Genomic DNA, 18,847 nt, shown 5'->3' with positions numbered 1-18,847 from the left:
GATACATGGTTTTTAACACCTGTAATCTTTATAGATAATGATACTTCTTGTCTCTTCATCAGTTGGATAATGATGATCATAACACCATGCTTTATCATAGATTTATGGTCTCTAAGATCTCTCTGTGGAACGACTCTAGGCCCTGTTCCTCAATGTGATCCAAGTGCTATGACTGTTGTAAGGATTTGCTGAAGTATGGGAGTTGCAATTGTACTGAGATAGCTTTGTGGAATGAAACCCAGATGAAGGGGCAAGTAGCCCTGAAGTGATGAAATCTGTATATCTCTATTTAAATAATTACTGATAATACTGTGCAAAATGTTTACCTTTACCTTGACCAGTTCCTTCTAATTTGCTAAACCTAAAGGAGAACTTATGTCCTTAGAGGTGACAGATATAGTAAAAAAGCCTTGTTTTTTTCAACAGAGGTCGGCAAGTGGATAAGAAGTATGGAGCAAAAGAAATTGGTGTGTTGATCTTAATTTTTCATTCAGTTTCTGTAATTTCATGATTTTGCTTTTATCAGTTTAAGAGTTATATAATGCTGTAATATTTAAACTAAAGAAGATTTGTATTTACCTTTTTTGTATGAAAAAGAATTAATATCATTAATTTTGTTATTATTTTTGTTTAGAATATTCCACATGGCCATATCTCACGTAATAAGAATTTGGTTATATTTGTATCTATGGGCTGTCTTTATTTGTAGATGTGACATCGCAGATAGAAAACATGAGTCGATCGTTCGGCGGGTCCTACACTGACCTCCCAAGACACACCCCACCCAAGCCAGCTGCCCGGGGATCTCCTATCAGGGTGGACGACCTCAGCTCCATATACAAACACTCAAATGGATGTATGTACCTTGGAAGTCTCAGACATACATTTCATATTCAAGAAAATGAACAAAAGACAGAGATAGGAACAGGGTATCTGTTGCTATGAAATATATCAACATATCTCTGAGACTGTTCTGATGGCTTTTGAGCTTTTGTTGATTTAGCTGTTTGTATTCAGAGAAATATGGACCTCATTCATGTAGGAGCATATGACAAGCTCCATATGAGCTGCTTGTTTGTGGAAAAATACGCAAAATAAATCACCATTATCCAATTAATTTTGAGTTTCATGCATACAAATGTGCATGAAACATTAAGAAGCTGAATTGTATAGCATTATTGTATAGCATCAGTGTGTATAATTGCCCAATGTAGCCTTTTCGGTCTGGGTACCTGTACTACCTTACTGATCTTTATTACTGATTGGATACTGGCATCATATAATCATGAGCTCTATACTGTATCGAATAAGGTACAAAAGCTATGTCTCACTTCTTCTGACTTAAACATATATATCTCTGTCTTGAGCTCAAGGGACAGGCTTCAATAGCACATGAACATGATGAAGACTTACAAATTTGAAGTCGCTTTGGATATCATTTTAAGCAGTATTATTTGAGACAGAAGGTTTTCTCACTGGTTTAAAGACCCGTGAAGATCCGGGGTTGAATAGGTCTTCAGCAAGCCATGCCTGCCGTAAAAGGTGACTATGCATATCGTAATGGTCGACTAACAGGATTGGGTGGTCAGGCTCGCTGACTTGGTTGATGCATGTTATCGTATCCAAATTGCGTGGATCGATGCTCATGATGTCATTCACTGGATTGTGTGGTCCAGATTTGATTATTTACAGACCGCCGTCATATAGTTGGAATATTGCTGAGTGCGGCGTTAACAACAAACAAATATCACTGGTTTTATAATTTGTAGTAGACCGGACACAAGGGAATTAAGACATGTTAAGCACCCGAAAAAAACTTTCAATACCCAATGTGAATGAGAGCATGTGAGTAATCACTCAGTGGCTCTGAAGGGGATTGGGTGGCCACAATAGCTGCTGTGTATGGCTATGACTTGGAAGGGTGATCAAAACCAAGTCCCATCATTGACCTGGATGGTTTTGTGTCATCTTAGCCTGCTCATGCCACAACCCAGGCTAGATTGCATATGGAGACTCCTGTCATATAGCTGTAGTATGGATGATAAGGAATAAAACTCCTTTCCTCAATCTTAACCTATCACATTCAGTTAGTCACAATCCAATGTTTTTTCGCTTTTCCATATACTTCTAGATCATGATGATGTTGAGTCTTGCACCTCTGACAGAGAGATCATTGTGAGGTCTGAGGCCTGGGACAACAGGCATGTGGACTCTGATGACGAGGAGGACCAGCAGGTGCGTTGTCATAGAAACAGAATACATTTATCCATATATATGTAAATTCGGTCAAGCCTTGTTAATCCAACACTGGTAGTTCGACAATTGGCTTTATCCGACACCATTGATGGGAACCTATTAAATCAGTGCCATTAATAAGTACCTGTTAATGCAACAGTCTCACACTCCGACTACGACACACCTAATTTGCAACGAATTACAGTAATCACTCATTAAACAGTCTCATTAATCCAACACAGCATAACACCAAACAGTTAACTCTTTAAATAAACAAAACAGGATTTAGATTACCTCAATCTCATTAAGATTTAATATAAATTCTTGCTACCGCTGAGGACATCTTATTACGGGTCACATCAGAACGCGCTTTCGCTAACTTTGGCCAGCCAATGAAATGACTAGCAGGAAGTCGACATTAACCACTAAGAAAGCAATAGTTGTAAACTGGTGACTTCCATCCCAGACTATGCTTTCAAAAGTATTTTGAGTCAGTCTTACAGCCCGTAACAATAGTTTGAACTACCCTGTGTTAACCTTAAGAGGTTGCCTGATCAGAAAACATAGTCCGTTAACAATATAAAATAACAATATGAATATTTTCTTTTTCATTTTTTTATTTCAACGTACATGTATCGTATTATTTCGTATACATTATCATATGCGACCAACCATGTTGGATTAACAGGACTTGACTGTATATTCAAAATATTCCTCCATGAAAATTGTCCCTATTCCATGTTCGCTCAGTCGTTTAGCAGCCTCATGTAAATGGGGATGCTTCAAGGTTTTCTCAAACTTTGACCATCGCTGCAGTCACGTTTTGTTTTTAAACCAGACAGTGCTTGAACATCTCAGAATATCACATCAAGTATCTATCCTTTATACCCCTGAGAATATTTTCTGCTCGTGACAGTGTCTCTGTAATCAGTTGTTGCTAAATTGAAGTTGAACCTAAAACTTTGATTACAAAGGCAAGTAGTTTATGAGATACTGGGTAATAGCCAATGAAGTGTGGGGAAATGTAGGCAGCCTGTCCCTTGTGAAGGAATGAAGTAACACGGAAGACTGTGTTAATGGGGTGTTCAATATATTACTCATTACTCATTGTCACTGTAAGAAAGAAAGGAATGAAATGTCAACTCTGCAGTGAAATTCCATGAAGTCAGCTAATCATCAGAAAATGTAATGTTACCTATTTGTCACATATTTATGTACAGGTGTACTGTTTTCAACAAAGAAGCCATGTAATGTCACTGACCAATCAGCATTAAGAATTGCTAAATTGTACATGTGCAAATGTCAGAAAGTAGTTAAACTGTACCGCTCTGCCCTGGTAACATTGTGTTTTGTAGTGACTATTACAAGATTAAAACTTGCCATGACCGTGATTTTACCTAAACCTAGCATCTGTGTAAGCCCAGTGTGTTTATTCCTGTCTCAGCATGTCGGTAAGAGCAGCTACCCCAGTCAGATCTACCAGCAGTACCAACGCTCACCGACACGCACACCCGTCAAGAAGGGGCCCATCAGTCCTACGAGGTTTGAGAAGAAAGCTCCGGTTGAAACTCGTCTTCCTCCGGCTGTACATAAACATTTCACCAAGAGAGAAAAGGTTGCTTCAATGGCTCAGGTATAAAAGAGGGAGTGTGTGGATGTTGTTTTATGCTACAGCAAGCAATATTTAAGCTTCATCACGGTTGCCTGTAAGCAATCACGTCTGGACCAGGCAAATCAGTGGTTGAAAGCATGTGAGGTTGAAAGCATGTGAAACTGTTCATGCAGTTTGGAAGCAACGACAAACAATTAGTCCCCAGCAACCTATGCTGGTCATAAGCAGCGACATTATGAATTAGGAGGTCAGGCAACTTGGGGGAGGGCGTGTCACAGTACCCAAATGGTGTGGATTGTTTCTCTTAATCTCATTCACTGTATTGTCTGGTCCAGACTGTGTGTGTCTTTTTGCAACAAACAAACTATTTTTCTGAGGAATCCCTGCAGTGCAGGGACACAGAAAGGCAGTAGCATAGCCAACAAGGATATCACAACTTTGTATGAGGTTAAGAAGCAATAGCTTGAGTCTATCAGGAATGATGCCTTGACTTTTGCCTCTGCCATTTATTGGAATGATGCTTGATGAATGATATAAGCTTGAATGTCAAAGCTCAAAATCTTCCTTTTTTCAGAGGCGATATACTGCTCCACCCAATCAGGCTGGGTTGAAACTGAAGTCAGTGATGGGTTACAACGGTAATGGGCGTGGCAACATGGTGTGGCATGCAGATACAGGTTGGTTTTGTTTGCAAGGTCCATAACAAGCACCCTAAATAACAGCAAGTGCACTGATACCTGGAGTCTAGAGGGGTCACGATTCACCGATGTTTTTATGCATCACTTATGTACACCTGACAATGTGATACTCATGTATTGATTCAGGTATTAATTCTGAAATGATTTTCAAAAGTAATATTTATGAAATTTTGCTCAGACTCGGCCTGATATCTACAGTGGCCAGTGTTATGGTATTCCTATCAGGAAACAAAATGCTAAATCTGATTGCTTAATATGAAAAGAAAGAGTCTAAGTTAACCAGTCATGCAGTTTAAACACAAAATAGTTGATAGCAAAAACATTTTGTTGGACAGGTGAATATTAGGTATCTTGATACATATACATATCTCAAGTATCCCGATATGGAGTCGCTGTCTGTTTTACGTGTAATGTTTGGTGTGTTGCAGGCTTGTTCTTCTACTCCAGTGGCTGCGTTGTCGTCATGGAGGACCTCAACAACGGGGAGCAGAAGCATCTCATGGGTAACATGTCTCACCATGGTCTTATTACACAGCTAATAAGGTTTTGTGAATAATCTGTAATTCAAATTCTGTAAGTTATTTCTTGTTGGACAAAGGTGCCTGATTGATTTTTGTTATGAATACTTTCTTTCTTTCAGGACATGTTGAAGAAATCTCCACCATAGCTCTGCAAAATGACTGTCAGGTGAGAAATTTGAACATAAGTAACACTGTTTTTGTAATTTTCTTTGAAAATGAAAATAAATAGTATTGAGGTACAATTGTTGCAACTGACTCCTAAAATAATTGCTTGGAAATTATCATGTTCCTCAAATTTTATAGGCAGGAGAAATCATAAACTGTTGAAGAAAGAGAAAGGCTATCCTGCAGATGGTGTCAGGATGTACTGACTATTCTATATCCCTATGTGAAGACGTTGGTATCAGGATGTACTGACTATTCTATATCCCTATGTGAAGATGTTGGTATCAGGATGTACTGACTATTCTATATCCCTATGTGAAGATGTTGGTATCAGGATGTACTGACTGTTCTGTATCCCTATGTGAAGATGTTGGTATCAGGATGTACTGACTATTCTATATCCCTATGTGAAGATGCTGGTATCAGGACGTACTGACTATTCTGTATCCCTATGTGAAGATGCTGGTATCAGGATGTACTGACTGTTCTTTATCCCTATGTGAAGATGCTGGTATCAGGACGTACTGACTATTCTGTATCCCTATGTGAAGATGCTGGTATCAGGATGTACTGACTATTCTGTATCCCTATGTGAAGAAGTTGGTATCAGGATGTACTGACTATTCTATATCCCTATGTGAAGATGCTGGTATCAGGATGTACTGACTGTTCTGTATCCCTATGTGAAGATGTTGGTATCAGGATGTACTGACTATTCTATATCCCTATGTGAAGATGTTGGTATCAGGATGTACTGACTATTCTGTATCCCTATGTGAAGATGCTGGTATCAGGATGTACTGACTGTTCTATATCTCTATGTGAAGATGCTGGTATCAGGATGTACTGACTATTCTATATCCCTATGTGGAGATGTTGGTATCAGGATGTACTGACTATTCTGTATCCCTATGTGAAGATGTTGGTATCAGGATGTACTGACTATTCTGTATCCCTATGTGAAGATGTTGGTATCAGGATGTACTGACTATTCTTTATCCCTATGTGAAGATGCTGGTATCAGGACGTACTGACTATTCTGTATCCCTATGTGAAGATGTTGGTATCAGGATGTACTGACTGTTCTGTATCCCTATGTGAAGATGTTGGTATCAGGATGTACTGACTGTTCTATATCTCTATGTGAAGATGCTGGTGTCAGGATGTACTGACTATTCTATATCCCTATGTGAAGATGCTGGTATCAGGATGTACTGACTGTTCTGTATCCCTATGTGAAGATGTTGGTATCAGGATGTACTGACTATTCTATATCCCTATGTGAAGATGTTGGTATCAGGATGTACTGACTATTCTGTATCCCTATCTGAAGATGCTGGTATCAGGATGTACTGACTGTTCTATATCTCTATGTGAAGATGCTGGTATCAGGATGTACTGACTATTCTATATCCCTATGTAAAGATGCTGGTATCAGGATGTACTGACTATTCTGTATCCCTATGTGAAGATGTTGGTATCAGGATGTACTGACTATTCTGTATCCCTATGTGAAGATGTTGGTATCAGGATGTACTGACTATTCTTTATCCCTATGTGAAGATGCTGGTATCAGGACGTACTGACTATTCTGTATCCCTATGTGAAGCTGTTGGTATCAGGATGTACTGACTGTTCTGTATCCCTATGTGAAGATGTTGGTATCAGGATGTACTGACTGTTCTATATCTCTATGTGAAGATGCTGGTGTCAGGATGTACTGACTATTCTATATGCCTATGTGAAGATGCTGGTATCAGGATGTACTGACTATTCTGTATCCCTATGTGAAGATGTTGGTATCAGGATGTACTGACTATTCTATATCCCTATGTGAAGATGTTGGTATCAGGATGTACTGACTATTCTGTATCCCTATCTGAAGATGCTGGTATCAGGATGTACTGACTGTTCTATATCTCTATGTGAAGATGCTGGTATCAGGATGTACTGACTATTCTATATCCCTATGTAAAGATGCTGGTATCAGGATGTACTGACTATTCTGTATCCCTATGTGAAGATGTTGGTATCAGGATGTACTGACTATTCTGTATCCCTATGTGAAGATGTTGGTATCAGGATGTACTGACTATTCTTTATCCCTATGTGAAGATGCTGGTATCAGGACGTACTGACTATTCTGTATCCCTATGTGAAGCTGTTGGTATCAGGATGTACTGACTGTTCTGTATCCCTATGTGAAGATGTTGGTATCAGGATGTACTGACTGTTCTATATCTCTATGTGAAGATGCTGGTGTCAGGATGTACTGACTATTCTGTATCCCTATGTGAAGATGCTAATGTCAGGATGTACTGACTATTCTATATCCCTATGTGAAGATGTTGGTATCAGGATGTACTGACTATTCTGTATCCCTATGTCCAGATGCTGATGTCAGGATGTACTGACTATTCTGTATCCCTATGTGAAGATGTTGGTATCAGGATGTACTGACTGTTCTATATCCCTATGTGAAGATGCTGGTATCAGGATGTACTGACTATTCTGTATCCCTATGTGAAGATGTTGGTATCAGGATGTACTGACTATTCTGTATCCCTATGTGAAGATGTTGGTATCAGGATGTACTGACTATTCTGTCTCCCTATGTGAAGATGTTGGTATCAGGATGTACTGACTATTCTTTAACCCTATGTGAAGATGCTGGTATCAGGACGTACTGACTATTCTGTATCCCTATGTGAAGCTGTTGGTATCAGGATGTACTGACTGTTCTGTATCCCTATGTGAAGATGTTGGTATCAGGATGTACTGACTGTTCTATATCTCTATGTGAAGATGCTGGTGTCAGGATGTACTGACTATTCTGTATCTCTATGTGAATATGCTGATGTCAGGATGTACTGACCATTCTATATCCCTATGTGAAGTTGTTGGTATCAGGATGTACTGACTATTCTGTATCCCTATGTCCAGATGCTGATGTCAAGATGTACTGACTATTCTGTATCCCTATGTGAAGATGTTGGTATCAGGATGTACTGACTGTTCTATATCCCTATGTGAAGATGCTGGTATCAGGATGTACTGACTGTTCTATATCTCTATGTGAAGATGCTGATGTCAGGATGTACTGACTATTCTATATCCCTATGTGAAGATGTTGGTATCAGGATGTACTGACTATTCTATATCCCTATGTGAAGATGTTGGTATCAGGATGTACTGACTGTTCTATCCCTATGTGAAGATGTTGGTATCAGGATGTACTGACTGTTCTATATCCCTATGTGAAGATGTTGGTATCAGGATGTACTGACTGTTCTATATCCCTATGTGAAGATGTTGGTATCAGGATGTACTGACTGTTCTGTATCCCTCGTGAAGATGCTGGTATCAGGATGTACTGACTGTTCTATATCTCTATGTGAAGATGCTGATGTCAGGATGTACTGACTATTCTATATCCCTATGTGAAGTTGTTGGTATCAGGATGTACTGACTATTCTGTATCCCTATGTCCAGATGCTGATGTCAGGATGTACTGACTATTCTGTATCCCTATGTGAAGATGTTGGTATCAGGATGTACTGACTGTTCTGTATCCCTATGTGAAGATGTTGGTATCAGGATGTACTGACTATTCTATATCTCTATGTGAAGATGCTGATGTCAGGATGTACTGACTATTCTATATCCCTATGTGAAGTTGTTGGTATCAGGATGTACTGACTGTTCTATATCTCTATGTGAAGATGCTGATGTCAGGATGTACTGACTATTCTATATCCCTATGTGAAGTTGTTGGTTTCAGGATGTACTGACTATTCTGTATCTCTAATGTCCAGATGCTGATGTCAGGATGTACTGACTATTCTGTATCCCTATGTCCAGATGCTGATGTCAGGACGTACTGACTATTCTGTATCCCTATGTGAAGATGTTGGTATCAGGATGTACTGACTATTCTATATACCCATGTGAAGATGCTGGTATCAGGATGTACTGACTATTCTGTATCTCTATGTCCAGATGCTGATGTCAGGATGTACTGACTATTCTGTATCTCTATGTCCAGATGCTGATGTCAGGACGTACTGACTATTCTGTATCCCTATGTGAAGATGTTGGTATCAGGATGTACTGTCTATTCTATATACCCATGTGAAGATGCTGGTATCAGGATGTACTGACTATTCTGTATCTCTATGTCCAGATGCTGGTATCAGGATGTACTGACTATTCTGTATCTCTAATGTCCAGATGCTGATGTCAGGATGTACTGACTATTCTGTATCTCTATGTGCAGATGCTGATGTCAGGATGTACTGACTATTCTGTATCTCTATGTCCAGATGCTGATGTCAAGATGTACTGACTATTCTGTATCTCTATATGCAGATGCTGGTGTCAGGATGTACTGACTATTCTGTATCTCTATGTGCAGATGCTGGTGTCAGGATGTACTGACTATTCTGTATCTCTATGTGCAGATGCTGGTGTCAGGATGTACTGACCATTCTGTATCTCTATATGCAGATGCTGGTGTCAGGATGTACTGACTATTCTGTGTCTCTATGTGCAGATGCTGGTATCAGAATGTACTGATTATTCTGTATCTCTATGTGCAGATGCTGGTATCAGGATGTACTGACTATTCTGTATCTCTATGTGCAGATGCTGGTGTCAGCTAGTGGGTCGTGTGGCCTCAGCAACAGCCAGCTGTGTTTCTGGGATGTCCAGCAGCAGGTCTGTAGGAAGGTCATCAACCACCATGAGCAGGACGTGGTCTGTCTGGCATACTCCAGGGATGACAGGTTCCTCATATCTGTGGGTGAGTCACGGTGCTAGTCTCTTAGTGTGTGGTGTATTGATTTAGGCAGTCAATGGCAGATTGTGAATTGAACTTTAGGCTCGATTTTTGTTTATGTTCTTTCATGAAAAAGCCATAAGTTGGACAAGATATTTTCATTAATTGTTGTTTACTGAATAGGTTGCTTAGGGAGTAGTTTTAGTTCTGCGTGTCTCAAATTTATTGCAATTTTACCTGTTGCAAGCACTTTGTTATGGTGTGAACACATAAGTTTGGGTTTGTGGTAATAAAAGAATAGTTCCTGTTTGGGTTCGAATCTCAGACGGGAATCAACCCCAAAAAGTACGAGAATCTGTAAAATCCATAATATAACATATGTTACAAGTTCCTGTTAGGTTATTTTTTCTACTTTTTATTATATTTGGATTCGCGGAATTTGTAAAGCAGTCAAAGTCTTACCTTGATGTAGTTCCTTTTGTATGTCAGATGTCCAACTGTCATCAACAGGAATGACCCGTAATGGGATATCCTCAGACCCTCAGATCTTTGTTTAGCGGCAGCGAGAACTCAGTTCTGATTTTAATGAGATTAAGAGCAACCCTTGCTGTGACAGGTGACTACCGGGAGTGTTCGGTGGTGGTGTGGTGCACACACACCCTGTCCCTGCTCGCGTCCACCAGGACGGCCTACCCCGTGTATGATGTCAAGTGGGACCCCTACACTGTCAATGAGTTTGCCTCGGTTGGGGAGAGAGGGACTATCCTGTTCTGGCTGCTGGACGAAACCACCAGTGATGTCAGCCTCAACGTCCACGAGGCGGAGGTGCCGGAGGAGCTCCAGCAGGCACATCACATGGTATGTTTGTTTGTTTTTTGTTTTTTTAACACTGCACTCAGCAATGTTCCAATTACATGACAGCGGCATGTTAATATTCATATCTTGACCAGATAATCCAGTGATTGATATTAAGAGCAACATTACACTCTGTTGACCAAGTCACCCAGCCTAACCATCCAATCCATTATGATCAGCATAGGTTGCTGGGGACTTATTCTAACCCGGAATCCATATGTGGCTCTGGTACAAATGTGTCATCATATTACATTTAAACTGTTTTAGAGTCCAATATGGAGATCTCATGATTTTACAGTATCAGGCCTGTGTCTAAAAAAATGAAAACGTATATTGTAGCACTTCCCTCAGAATATCAAAGTGTCTGCCCCTACTGTATATCATTGTTGCTACTGTTTAACTATCCTGTGACGTGACTTGCAGGGTGTGGGGCAGGTGGACTTCACGTCGCTGGTTTTTGCTGGTGACAGCACTCTGTATGTGGGCAGCAACAACGGCAAGGTGTCTGCCTGGGACACTCGCCACAACACCTGCTTCATGCACTGGGAGGCCGACTCCTCGGAAATAGGTAACACACTGAAAGTGAGTGAGTGAGTGAGTTGGGTTTAACACCGCTTTTAACAGTATTCCAGTTAAATCGTGGCGTGTCAGCTTAATGTGGGAGGAAAGCCCAAAGTGATGCAGGTCTCAGACATTAACCACTTCAGTGAAACCCATGAGCACGGGTATGGTGCTGACAAACCTAGAAACATAATCGGGGCAAACCGGGATTTGAACCCACAATCACAGTACCTTAGAAGACTGGGCCACCCGTGCCCCCACACACCGAAAGACTTACAGGCCACAATGGGATATCTTGATTTGTCAGTGTCATTCAAAGTTGTGTGTAGAATTACTATTATTGACTATTCAACTATAGAGGAAGCCTCAGTGGCTGAGTGGGTTAGATCGTTGACTTTGTGTTTTGGCAATTAGATTCCTCAATCTGGGAGTGTGGTTTCGATTCCCGGATGGGACACATCCCAAAAAAGTACGAGAATCTGTACTTAACTAAGAAAAAATGGGATTCCAGATATAACATTTGTTACTATTATTGATGTTTATTGCATGGCACCATGCGCAGTACATTATTTGTTTTTTTCATTATAAGATATGGCTATTACAACAATGTAGCTATTTCTTTGTATCATGTATATCACTATGATTGTGTCAACTTAATACCCCATGTTCCTTGAAAACAATAACAACTGTTTCAGGAAGTCATTGTTGTGAAAACATATTTCTAGTTTTGTTTTCATAATATGTTTCTTTTCTGCTTTTATATTACATAAATATTTAAACTGAAATGTGCCACATTCACATTCCTGATTGTGAAGGCATCACAAACAAATTACAATTTGTTTCACCTTCTGGGATACATATGTGCGCTTTATGACAGCAAGAGGTAGGGTATGCCCCCTTTTGATCCTCTGGATCAAAGTTATCTTGTTAAGCATATTTACAGCTTTTAATCAACCAAACTGGATTTCATCCTGATATTATTTCTGTGTAAAGATCTTTTATGGAGATTATTGTCCCTGGAATTTTTGAAAGCCTGCTATTTCAATCAGTAATCTAGAGAAGACATACATGTATTTTTACCTGAACCATCATAATTTCATATTTACAAAAGCACAATATTTTAAACTTCAATTCTTTGCATATTTCATGTGACTTGTTGCCATTTCACATTGACTTGGAGCAGTGGACCAATGCTCTGAAGAGCCACAATTCACTGTGCAGAGTTATGCCCCTTTGCTTCCAGGATCCTATTATTGTGGGTTCAAATCCCAAATTTGTCTTATTATGATCCTTGATCTGTCAGCACTGTGCTGGCTTGTGGGTTTCACTGGAATTGAAAACACCTACAACCTTGGGGTTTTCCTGCACATGTTGATGTGCAATGACTGAAACACTGCTTAAGTGGGATTACACCAAGGTCCCAATGTGTTATAATATGGGTGGTAGGGTAGCCAGGTGTTTAGAGCATTCACTTATCCCACGGTTCAATTCCCAACATTGGTTGTGTGAAGCCTATTTCTACTTTCTCCCACTATAATATTGCTGAAATAATTCCAGAATGGTATAAGACCATCCTCACTCACACACTAATATACCTTTAACATCATTTTCCTGGTACACCTAGTCAGTTTTGATCATTTCCATGTGGGAAATGTTTCCTCTCGTTGTAGGTTTGCTGATCAGTCGAGGTGGTCGACTGTTGACGGCCAGTGTCGGTCGCAACGTCCGCCTGTGGTCAGTTGTAGGGGTGGGTGAGATGAGGCTTCCTGGGGAGAGTACCGGGGTGAGGTCAGGGGGACTCACCATGGAGGACGAGATGACACTGGACGGACCCATCACATGCACAGCGTTCGATGACAATCTGGACATGGTGAGACAAACATTTCTAGCAGCAGTATGTGAAACAAATAGTGCATATTACTAAAATGTCTGGCTACTAAACTGTCTGTAAGCTTGCATACCTTTTGGAGTGGACATGTTGATTTTGAGCTCATGTAATAGCATTGTTATAAACTAAACTTTGAAAGGCAAAACTGTGCCAAGAACATGGGTTTGAATATAAAAGTTCACTGAGAGTGGTCTAGCAACACCATACTGATGCTTGTGGTTTCAGCGAACTGGTAAACAACCTGTGTCACGTTTACCATTTAGATGATATTGTTTAGTCTGAGTGTATACAAGCTGTGTGTGTTTTCAGGGTATTGTAGGGACAGGGGCAGGCACTCTGTGGTACATCAACTGGTCAGAGAGGACCAGTATCAGGCTTGTGTCTGGGCACATGAACAAGGTGAGTATCTGCTTAATGATGTGGTATCTGCTTAATGATGTGAGTAGCTGCTTAGTTATGTGGATAGCTGCTTAGTGATGTGGGTAGCTGCTTAGCTGCTCAGTGACGTGGGTAGCTGCTTAGTGATGTGGGTAGCTGCTTAGTGACGTGGGTAGCTGTTTAGTGATGTGGGTAGCTGCTTAGTGATGTGGGTAGCTGCTTAGTGACATGGGTAGCTGCTTGGTGACGTGGGTAGCTGCTTAGTGACGTGGGTAGCTGCTTGGTGATGTGGATAGCTGCTTGGTGATGTGGATAGCTGCTTAGTGACGTGGATAGCTGCTTTAGTGACGTGGGTAGCTGCTTAGTGATGCAGGAAGACAGTTTGTTGTGCGACAAATTTATTGTGGGGTCCAAGATATTCTGCCATGCAAGCATGTGCGTTATTGCACAACTGTGCCTGTGTTCCAGGTGAACTGTCTGGCTGTGACAGAGGGCAACCTATTGGCATCATGTGCTGATGATGGCAGTGTTCGAGTGTGGTCTGTCACCGACCGGGAACAGGTTCTACAGTTCCAGGTTATGGAGCAGGTGAGCAGAGTATCTGAAGCATTGATGTTTTGTTCTCAGCCAGTTGAAAGCAAACCATGTTTGAATGTTTACCCATGACACCTGTCAGTCAGGCATCTCTGCCCTCGATATGGGTGGCCTGGTGGGTGGAGTAGCTCTTTATGGCAGAGGGCGAGAGGATGGTAGAAGGCTACCAGCCTAGCTTCAATCTAACAGTAAATTTAAAAAACATTTAATCAATATTTACAAATAATATTTAATATTTTTTGAATGACAAGACAAAATATATAAGTAAGTGTGGGATCAAATTTATCAGGGACAGTTGGGTAAGGTGGTAAGGTTGGTAGTGGTAAGGTGTTGGTTTGTCATTTGATTAAAAAAAATGGGACCATCGTGTTAATCCTATTCCTGGGGTTTCCTGTCACCATGTGGCCATAATATTGATAAAAACAGCATCAAATTATGCCCATGCATGCTGACTCACTTATGTTCTCCAGGGGCAGAACATGTTCTAACCACAAGCCATTGTGGCAACAAAAGATTTTGTATTACTTTCCCATCCGAACACATTAACTCACTGTCCTAACATTGTTGTTTGTTTGTTGTGTAACGCCGCACTCAGCAATATTCCAGCTATATGACGGTGGTCTGTAAATAATCAAGTCTGGATCTAGAGAATTCAGTGATTGACATCATGAGCATCGATCTATGCAATTTTGGATATGATGACATGCTTCAACCAAGTCAGCGAGCCTGACCACCTAATCCCGTTAGTCGCCTCTTAAGACAAGTATGTGTTGCTGAAGACCTATTCTAACCCGGGTCTTCACAGGTAACTGTCCTAACAGACAGTTTTCTTTCATCTTCAGTCCTGCACATGCCTGGCATTTGCTCCCAACAAACAACAACTGACCATGTCCATCTTGACGCCATCTGACCCCAACGTCATGTCCCACTCAAAAGTAGGTGAGCATGCCATCCCCTACATTGTGGCTGGCTACAGTGATGGCACAGTGAGGATGTACGACGTCAACAAGGTGGAGATGGTGCTCAAGATGCACCCACATGCAGTGACTGTCACAGCCATCTCCTTCTCTTCAGATGGTAGGTGGGGATAGGGCATCTCATGGCTGCAACAAAATGTTCATTGTCTCTCTATCTTTTCAGCGTAGTAAAACTGACTATCAGGTTTCTTTGTTGCAGATTTAGAAACCTTTCCTATTGTTAGTCAGTAGAGTTTGCCTTTTGTAGTGTTGTTGTTCATGTTGTTTGTTGTTTGAGGCCACATTTGGCAATATTCCAGCTGTATGACCGCGGTCTGTAAATAATCAAATCTTGACCAGACAATCCAGTGACCGACATACAGAGTATCATGCACACAATTGGGATACGATGACATGCATCAACCAAGTTAGCGAGCCTGACCACCTGATCCTGTTAGTCGCCGCTTACGACAAGCATAGTCGCCTTTTATGGCAAGCAAGGGTTGCTGAAGACCTATTCTACCCCGGATCTTCATGGGTCCACTTGTAGTGATAACATGTGATTTGGTTGCCCACATCTTTGATTATCCGGTATTTGCGACCCCCCAGGAGAAAAGGGACCTTATGGGTGTTAGGATACAATTGTGCTGTGACTTCATAAAGAAAGACGTTTGACGTCAACTTACTTCCCTAAAAATTGCCACTTGTGGGGACTGTATCTTATTTTTCACCCCTTAGTTCGTAATGTAATAAAAACTTTATTTCAAAACATTTCAGCATACATGTTGAATAAGACATTATAACTCCAATCAATACATAAATATTTGTAAGCTGAAAATGGTACTTTGCAGAAAATGAGTCTGAATGTTTGATGCAATGCATCTTTGTAATAAATATGAATTGAAGCTTTTGAATTGTTATTTTGTGGTCCAAAGATACTGTAGTTTTAAAATGTGTGTACAACACTTGCCTTGAACACTTCAGGTCGTATGATCATCTCTGGCGGCAGTGACGGCCTGATAGCTGTGAGCAGCCCTACAACAGGGATGACTGTGCGAGTCATCACCGACCACAACGGCACACCCATCACCAACATTGATGTCACCTTCAAGCAGGTAGGTTATCACTCTCAGCCTTAGATATTAACCTGAAAAATTTACTGTCTTGAATAGTTATAACATATAAGGATGCCTACTAAAACTACCTGAACTTGTACTTACCCTCAATATACCTTAAACCTTAGATTATCTGACTTGACCTTGCGGGCTAGTGCCAGTTTCATACCCCTGGCTTTCAGTTTGGCTAAAATACTTGTTTGTACTTCATTTCTGACTTAGGCCATGTTGAGGGATTTAAAACTCATTTATGATGTGAAATGCATTGCCAAAATCCAATAAAATATGCTAGTCAAGCCAATCTCGTTAAAGTCATATCTTTTACTCTGATATTATACCTATAGGCGTGAAGATCTAACCAACCCTCCTCAATAGGCCTCATCATTAGGCCTCATCAGCTGAACTTTATTATCAGCAGAACATGAATTGGCAGTTCACTAGCCTGGGACTAACAGACTATTGGCCATGTCTGTCATTGCTAGTGAAGCTTAGTTGGTGTCATTAACCGAACAAAGGAGGTTAAATTTACTATTCTCTGATTGCCAGAGTACTGCAACATTTCAGTTTAGATCTCACCACTGCTACATGTTCGCATTCAATAAAATCATTCTTGTAGAGCCAGATAACATCAAAACAGTGGCTGAATATATGTTTTGTGCAGTTGCCGCCTTACTAATGTTCATATCATAAGTAGATAATTTCTGTCCCTTGTACAGCAGCAAAGATATTCTGTTTCAATTGGCAATGAAATTACCCCATTGGTGGACAAGAAATAAATGGTTATCCAAAGCTCTAAATATGGTTAAGTGAATTGAATTATTTGGTAGGTGGCAAGTTGTGAAATAGAGGAGGTGCTCAAAGAAAAATTTGGGAAAACTATCACTTTGCCTCAGGTTTTGAGGAAGAAATATTTTTTGCTGGACATTGCTCAGATAAAATGTTTTGTGTAAAACAAAATTGTTCGGCTTCTTCTGTCAGAGAAAACACTTGTATGTCATGAAGCAGTGACTGAACACATATTCTGTCCAGCAAAGTCCCAGAGCATAATAAATGGTTGGTTTTCACATCGTTTGGTGGGTTTCATTACCATGTGTCTGTGTACATATATGCTGTAACCTTCTCCACAGGACCAGGATGTTGGCATCACGGCACCGCTACTGTGGCTGGCTACAAGTGCTGACAGACGTGTCAGTGTCTGGTCAGCTGATTGGTCAAAAGATTTCTGTGAACTGGTTGACTGGATGACGTTCCCTGCTCCAGCATTTGCTCCTGATGGTTCCATCATAGACAAGGAGGATAAGGTTGGTAGGCTCACAGTTTGGGGCATTTAATTATTTCAAAATAGGCAAGACCAAATTAATTACTGAGAAAAAAAGTAGGCAGAAGAGAAAAAATAAAATATCTTTTTAGAATAATGATTAAAAAAATGATTGTCTAAATTTATTACTGCATTGTGCCCATCGCTTATTATCTGGTGTATAATAGACAGTCACACCCTTTTTGGAGGATACATGGGAGAAACTTGCTCTGGGTCCCTTTCTTGTACACCTTTGCTCGATAAGTTCTTGTGCGTTGCATGTGCAGGTGTTTCATGATTTGCCTCAATGTAATTCTTTTCCAGTGGAATTGTCTTATCATGTTTGCTTATGTTTAGCAACACAGTTGGCATATCTGTTCAGTTGGGTGGTGGGGAAGTTGGGCGGTGGCATAAGAATATACTCTTCAGTTCATATATGGAAAGTGCTGTCTCCTGTAAAGTCCTTCTTCTTCCAGGCCCAGTTCAGCCTCCTGCCTCCCAGTATAGCCAGGTTCTCGCCGGAGGAGACCGACCTCATTGTGTACACTGGCTACGGCATGCACAAACATCTCCAGTTCTACAGCTTGTCTCAGAGAAAGGTAGGGGTGAAGAAAGCAGCTCAACATTAGATTGTCCTAGCATCCAAGGTACATATACTGTAGAACATGGTTATAATGAACAACTGAGTGTATAAAACCTACAGGAACTAGTCCCTTGGTGTTCATTATGGCCATCTTTTACTGTAGTATCCAAACACATGAGGCATCTACAGTGATGGAGTGGTGGAGAAGCCAGATAGTTTAACTGTTGTCTCAGAACACTGAAGATCTTGGTTTGTTTCCTTTTAAAATATAGCTTCCTATTCACATACAAATGTTAATGGATGCAGATAATTTACATTGTGAGACATCGTAACTTAGCTAACCTGTAGCTTGTATGTTACGTGTAACCGACATTTGTATTCTGGTAAATACACTCAAAGTTCATTGAGGCAGTGGTTCATTTTCTTAAATCTAACTTTGAAATCCACATCTATAATAGGCTTAAGGCTTCTGAGAATGTGCAATGATACGACATCAGTAACATTCTTTGAAATCAAAACCTGTGAAGGGGTGGAATAGGTCGGTTAGCAACCCATGTTTGCCGTTAAAGGTGACTATGCTTGTCGTAAGGGGCGACTAATGGGATTGGGTGG

General features: G+C 40.6%; 1 protein-coding gene across 2 annotated transcripts in view; it reads left to right on the top strand.

Moving 5' to 3' along the window:
• LOC124138893 (WD repeat-containing protein 90-like) overlaps window positions 1-18,847 on the top strand; it is a 61,825-nt gene that overhangs the window by 40,377 nt on the left and 2,601 nt on the right. For both annotated transcript variants that reach the window (XM_048382699.1, XM_048382698.1), the window contains exons 25-41: window positions 427-467; window positions 710-856; window positions 2,132-2,235; window positions 3,680-3,868; window positions 4,422-4,524; window positions 4,974-5,048; window positions 5,186-5,232; window positions 9,876-10,032; window positions 10,625-10,866; window positions 11,287-11,431; window positions 13,095-13,294; window positions 13,622-13,711; window positions 14,159-14,278; window positions 15,127-15,361; window positions 16,225-16,355; window positions 17,483-17,656; window positions 18,129-18,251. In XM_048382699.1, coding sequence (XP_048238656.1) covers window positions 427-467; window positions 710-856; window positions 2,132-2,235; window positions 3,680-3,868; window positions 4,422-4,524; window positions 4,974-5,048; window positions 5,186-5,232; window positions 9,876-10,032; window positions 10,625-10,866; window positions 11,287-11,431; window positions 13,095-13,294; window positions 13,622-13,711; window positions 14,159-14,278; window positions 15,127-15,361; window positions 16,225-16,355; window positions 17,483-17,656; window positions 18,129-18,251 — 2,323 coding nt within the window. The remainder of the gene's footprint in view (window positions 1-426; window positions 468-709; window positions 857-2,131; window positions 2,236-3,679; window positions 3,869-4,421; window positions 4,525-4,973; window positions 5,049-5,185; window positions 5,233-9,875; window positions 10,033-10,624; window positions 10,867-11,286; window positions 11,432-13,094; window positions 13,295-13,621; window positions 13,712-14,158; window positions 14,279-15,126; window positions 15,362-16,224; window positions 16,356-17,482; window positions 17,657-18,128; window positions 18,252-18,847) is intronic.

Source organism: Haliotis rufescens, unplaced genomic scaffold, assembly GCF_023055435.1.
Source record: "Haliotis rufescens isolate VD_foot unplaced genomic scaffold, xgHalRufe1.0.p SCAF_40, whole genome shotgun sequence".
Lineage (NCBI taxonomy): Eukaryota > Metazoa > Mollusca > Gastropoda > Lepetellida > Haliotidae > Haliotis > Haliotis rufescens.
The sequence above is the reverse complement of the archived record's forward strand: the minus strand, read 5'-3'. Positions and strand labels throughout refer to the sequence as shown.